Source organism: Moschus berezovskii, chromosome X (genome assembly GCF_049115385.1).
Source record: "Moschus berezovskii isolate FMDL1 chromosome X, NW_MosBer_1.0, whole genome shotgun sequence".
Taxonomy (NCBI): Eukaryota; Metazoa; Chordata; class Mammalia; order Artiodactyla; family Moschidae; genus Moschus; species Moschus berezovskii.
This window is the reverse complement of record NC_142488.1, coordinates 145,132,709-145,138,708: the sequence shown is the minus strand read 5'-3', so window position 1 is coordinate 145,138,708 and position 6,000 is coordinate 145,132,709. Positions and strand designations below refer to the sequence as shown.

The 6,000-nt window shown below is 41.5% G+C and overlaps 1 protein-coding gene across 1 annotated transcript in view; it reads left to right on the top strand.

The window, feature by feature from the left end:
• Positions 1-394: 394 nt before the first annotated feature.
• Positions 395-6,000, top strand: part of LOC148773525 (circadian clock protein PASD1-like) — a 64,261-nt gene continuing 58,655 nt past the window's right edge. The window contains exons 1-3 of the mRNA XM_088834324.1: positions 395-423; positions 1,848-1,966; positions 5,714-5,775. Of these exons, the coding sequence (XP_088690450.1) occupies positions 395-423; positions 1,848-1,966; positions 5,714-5,775 (210 nt within the window). The remainder of the gene's footprint in view (positions 424-1,847; positions 1,967-5,713; positions 5,776-6,000) is intronic.

Genomic DNA, 6,000 nt, shown 5'->3' with positions numbered 1-6,000 from the left:
GTATAAAGTTTTCAATCCACATCTGTTTTTGTTTCACTGTCTTTGTTTCATGAAATCAGCGGAAGTTAAAGGAATCTAAGGGTACAGAATTAAACCAACAAATACCTGACTTTGGGACTAAGTTGTGTAACTTCACAGTGTTTTTGAAACTTTTTCCAAATACATTCATTTGTAGTATTATTGTGACAAACATTAATTGGGGATCACACAATAAAGCAAGTCTTTAGCATCTACAGATGCTTAATGAGTTTCTCTTTAAAAGAAGTAGGCATTCCTCAAGGAAAATTGAGAATTTTTATTAATCTTATTGCTTTAAGTGATTCATCATAGACTGATTTCTTAGTAAAATGTGGCTCCACTTTGATTTCAGGATTCTTTGTTACATCACTGCAAAATGGATGAAGATGACAGAAGAAAAGTGAGGTGGTATGAATTCCTAATTGACTGATATTTTCCTCAAAGACCTCTCCCCTGTCCTCCCTTCCTGTTTCACATCTTGCAAAATTCTCCTTCCTCTGGGAAACTTGAATAACTCAGAGAAATTTGACCTGTCTGGTGGGTACTTCATATGCCTCACCCTAATTGTATTATAATACTTTGTAGGCTTCCTATGGGCTTCCCAGGTGGTGCTGGTGGTAAAGAACCTCCCTGCAAATGCAGGAGACTGAGACTCAGGTTCAATTCCTGGGTTGGGAAGGTCCCCTGGAGTAGGAAACGGCAACACACTCCAGTATTCTTGCCTGGAGAATCCCACGGACAGAGGAGCCTGGTGGGCTACAGCCCATGGAATCGCAAGAGTTAGACACAACTGAGTGACTGAGCATGCATGCACACTCTCTATGTCCTGACAGCCTCCCTCATTGAACTGCGCCCTCCGTGCCTTGCATAGTGGTTGCTCAGAGCTGACACTGAATAAAAGCTTTATACTCCCTGATCAGTTGAAAAGTCTGCTTGGGGGCCTTGGCTTGCCTAGAATTGAAATTCATATACATTTGAGAAGGTTAATAATGTTATTTTTCCAGTTTGAGAATCTAAAGTAAATTCCATCCTACTGGTCAAAAGGTTTTTGTCAGAATTTTTCAGAATGGTCTGTGTTTTTTTTAAAGTTAAAAATTAAAACCTCAATTAGCATTTCATTGCTCAACTTTCTCTGTGAGATGGAGCATTGGCTTCAAGAAAGCCTCTTCAGTAATTAGAGGTGATTTAGAAACAGTTTTCTTTAATCAGAAGTACTCTGAAAAAGCAGGTAAGATTATATGGTAGAACAAAGAGCCACCGTTATATTCAAATCAATTTGGGCTTATTTGATATAATTCATAGGCCACTGTGCAAAACACTGTGTGGGCTTTGCTATGGGAAATGTAGAGGCAGATATGGTCCCAACCTACCCTCAACAGCCTCAGAGTCTGAGGGACATGAGATTGACTTTCACATTCTTATTTTAGTGTTGACTGTTTTGTTATATGAGTTATCAAAGGACCAGATTTTTGCCCAGATGTTGACAATAACATCTCCCTTTCTCTCTCCTTATTTCTCCCCATCCATTGTTCCATCTGAATTCTCAGTCCTACCCTTATTATGGGCTTCCCAGGTGGTGCTAGTAATAAAGAACCTGCCTGTTAATGCAGGAGACATAAGAGACATGGGTTCGATCCCTGGGGTGGGAAGATCCCCTGGAGGAGAGCAGGGCAACCCACTTCAGTATTCTTGCCTGGAGAATCCCATGGACAGAGGAGCCTGATGGGTTACAGTCCACAGGGCTGCAAAGAGTCAGACACAACTGAAGCGACTTAGCATGCATGTACCCTTACGAATAACCTTCTTTGTCTTTTATCAATTATATACAGAGATTTGGCTGAAGATCAGAAAAATAAGCGCATCAATTCTATCCTCAGAGGACTACATGATTTTTTGTACAGGGACAGTTATCCTGTGGAGAAAAACAAAGAGGAGGAAAAATCACAGGGTATTTCTGCTCTTTCACAAAAGACAGGTTTCAGCTGAGCTTAGCTGTACTGAAAATTAGCTATGGGTGGGACAACTGGTGCTCTCCCTTTACCTCAAACATCATTGTGTGGGATTAATGACGAGATGGGGCTTCCCTGGTGACTCAGTGGTAAAGAATCTGCCTGCCAATGCTGGAGATGCCGGTTCGATCCCTGGGTTGGGAAGATCCCCTGGAGGAGGAAATGGTAACCCACTCCAGTATTTTTGCCTGGCAAATCCCATGGACAGAGGAGCCTGGCAGGCTATAGTGCATGGGGTCACAAAGAGTTGGACTTGACTGAGTGACTAAATAATAACAGCAGCAGTAGCAGCAATGATGAGATGATCTCCCGAAGCAACTTCTATTATGTAGATATTTAGTTTCTCTCCATTTATAATTTGCTTATGCTCGATGCTAAAAGCATTATTGAGATTCATGCAAAAGTGGAATAAGGAAATGAGAATTAGTAGAAGTATTCTGGGCAACAGTAGTGCAAATTTCTGTATCTTAGGCACTTGAAGGCATATGTAAATGTTGCTAAAGGAAACAGGGCCCCAAGGGTGTCAAATAGTACCTGTAATATTTAAGCATATTTAACTCAAAACATCTGAGCAGGTTATGCTCATAAGCATGTAATCATGCTGTAGAAGATCTCTCTTACCTTAAAAATATTTTTTTCTGGCCCCATGATACCTTCAGCTGTTGCCCTATTTCTGTGTCCCCTTCACAACAAAACTTCTCGAAACGATTGTATCGACCCTGTGTTCACTTCCTCGTGCCCCATCCTTTCTCAACCCACTTCGCTGAGCCTGGAGCTCCCCCAACTCCAGGACAACTACTTCTGTCAGGAATAGCAGTGGCCTCCACATTGCTGAGGTCTTTGGTCCCTTAACTATCCACATCTTTCATGATGTTTCAGAAACATTGGACAGGTGACCACTCCCTCCTTCTTGAAGCATTTTTCTCTCAGCTTCCAGGATACCTGGGTAACTGGATTCTGGTTTCTCTCCTTACTCATTGGCCATTCCGTCTCTCTCTCTTTCTCCCATACCCTGTTTCCCTTTTCAACTTTGAATCATGGATGTGCCCTAGGGCTCAGTCCTAGGATCTTTTGTCTTCTCTTTCTACAGTCATTCTCCCACGTAATCTCATCCAGTCCCTTAATTTGAAGGGCTACTTGGATGTCAGTGCCTCCCACTTTTAAAATCTATCTGCAGCTCGAACCTCCTCCCTTACCTCCATACTTGAGAATCATACTCATTATTAAATCAGCAAGAGAGTTTCCTCTGTGACTTCTCTGCTTGGATGTCTAACAGGAAAGGTAACATCGCCATTCAGAACCTCTTGATTCCTCTCACACTCCCAGCCTTGATTTTCCCAGTCTCAGTAAAAGTACCACCATTCTTCTAGCAGCTCAAAATAAACTCCAGCTGTCATTCTTGTGTCCTCCACCAATCCATCAGCAAATCCTTTTAGCTTTGCTTCTAAAGTATATCTCAAATCCATTCACTCTGCCACTTCCATAGCCTTGGTGGACCAACCTAATCCAGGCCACCACCATCTATTCCATTTGAACACACTTTCCAGCGAGGGTCCCTTGCTTCACTCTTGCACCCTAGTTTGACCTATTTTTCATAAACGGCCATTGTGATCTTTTAAAAAATATATATCAAGGGACTTCCCTGGTGGTTCAGTGGTTGGGACCCAGTGCTCTAGATGCAGGGGACCCTGGTCGGGGAACTCGTTCATGTTTGCCTCAATGAAATATAGAAACATATATTTTCTAATAAAAATATTAGGAAAAAAACCGTATGTCACTCTTCTGCTTGAGAGCACATGCTGTTCCACTCAAAACAATGCTGGCTCCCTCACGTTCACTACATAGTCTGGTCCTGCCTGTCTCTCAGACTTCATTTCCTACTGCTCTATCCCTTGGTCACCCTACACTAGTCCCTCTGACCTCCTGTTATTTAAGTTGGCCCAAATATTTCCTGTCTCCCTTTGTACTTACTGCTTCCTCTGCCTGAGATGCTCTCCTTGCTCCCGGATTTTCACATGGCTCTCTTCCTGCCATTTTTTATTTTCTCAGCAAGGCTTTCCCTGGGCACCCAGTTGAAATTATTGTACTTCAAGGTATATGCAACGACCAATTCCCTGGTCTATGTGTTGGTTATCTGTCTACCTTCCCCGGTCTATAAGATTCAAAAGAATGGTCACTTTATTTGTCTTGTTTGTATTCTATCATTAGCCTCTAAAACAGAGTAGGATATGTAGTAGGAACCCAGTACGTGGTAGTTAAATAAATGAATGAATGAGGTTCAGCTTAATGAGACTTGCCAAGTTCCTATTGTGAGTTAAGTACTATGCTGGACACTGGGGTTTTAGTGAAGAATGCTTTTTAGTGCTTACCCTAGAAACAAAACAAGGACACGTTCATGGGTAATATAATAATGTACAAAAGGCCTTTATGGTTGTTTTATAAAATACATAGGTTTTATTTTCTGGAAATACATGGACTGTTCTTTGTCTTTTGTATTTCTTTGTAGGGAGTATAGGAGATGAAAGTCACTAGGTGGACCTGAAAGTCAGTGGGGAAGTGACCTCAGAAGTCAGCCATGGGAGAGGGGCATGGTTTGTTTTCTGAGTTGGAGAAGTTGTGACCAAAATTCAGTTTCCAGGCTGGGACAGGGATCAGGAACACTGATTGTGAGGCGGTTGTGCAACCAGCATGGTTTATGTTTCATATTATTCCTCCTTCCCACGTAGTTACACATCCTCTTCTCATCCCCTCTTAAGTGAGGGTTCAGGAGCTCTTCTGGTCATGCCTGAGCCCCTTCTTATCTACTCATAGAAAAGGATCTGAGACCCCAGCCAACCAAGAGAGCAAGTGCTGCTGTCAGATTTGTATTTGTCAAGGGATTTAACATTTTGAGTAGGCATTAGTTTTATGGGTCTCCTCACCATTTTTGTGAGGAGAAGAAATAAACATTTATGGACATACATTCAAATAACTGGAGATTGGAGGGCTGTGTTAGTGAGGTCCCCGGGTTAGTGAAGTCAGTGGAACAGGTGGGATTGGGGGAGGTGAAGCGGGGTGGATATTGACAGCAGAGGCTCTGAGTTAGTTCAGGAGCTGAAACTGTTCATTGGGAAAACCAGAAAACCTTGAAGCACGGAGAAGGGGGTATGGGAGACAGAAGAGTGTCCGCAGCTTTGGAGAATTACAAGATACAGTTTAAGGATTTTCTAGTTGAGGACCTTTGCTAGAAACTTAATTTGATGAAACAGTCATGGAATTCTGTATTTTAGCCAGGGACTGAGGACATTTTCAGTGTCTTAATACACCTGGAGCATTCAACAGTCTGTACCTTATCTGGTATATTGTGAATATTGGGTTTGGGTAGAATTTGGAAGACTTAAAGAAGTCAAGAAAGGGAAAGAACTGGGAGTTGAAGATCATAACATCGTTAGAAAGATCATCCTGCATACAGTAGAAATTGAGATGGATGATCTTCAAGGTCTTTTTCAATTCCGAACACTTTTTTGTTGATGATAGCTTATAAGCAATTAGTTAGTCTACCTCAGATTCTTTATTAGCACTCAGCATTTTCTCATGAGAGTCTTTTCTATAAAATTAATTATAACTTTGAAAAATATAATACCCATAAGCTAATCATTTTAATGTGACCGTTTTTTATCCTTTCTTCCTTATAAAAACATCTACAGAGATACTGAATTGGACTCCATCATTTCAAAGCTATGAAGATTTTATCCAGAAGACACTACAAGTAAGAGGGAATTTGTTCTCTGATTGCTTTATATGTAGAATGCATGCAGTAAAAGATACAGAATAATGTTTTTCAAAGTGTGGCTAGGGGACTCTACCTTCAAAATTACCTAGGGAACTTGGTAAAAGCACAGCTTCCTGAGATCCACCTTAAACTCTGAATTGAAGTCTCTATCTTGGTAGGGCCAGGAGTCTTCATGTCTAGCAGGCTGCCTGGATGTTTCTT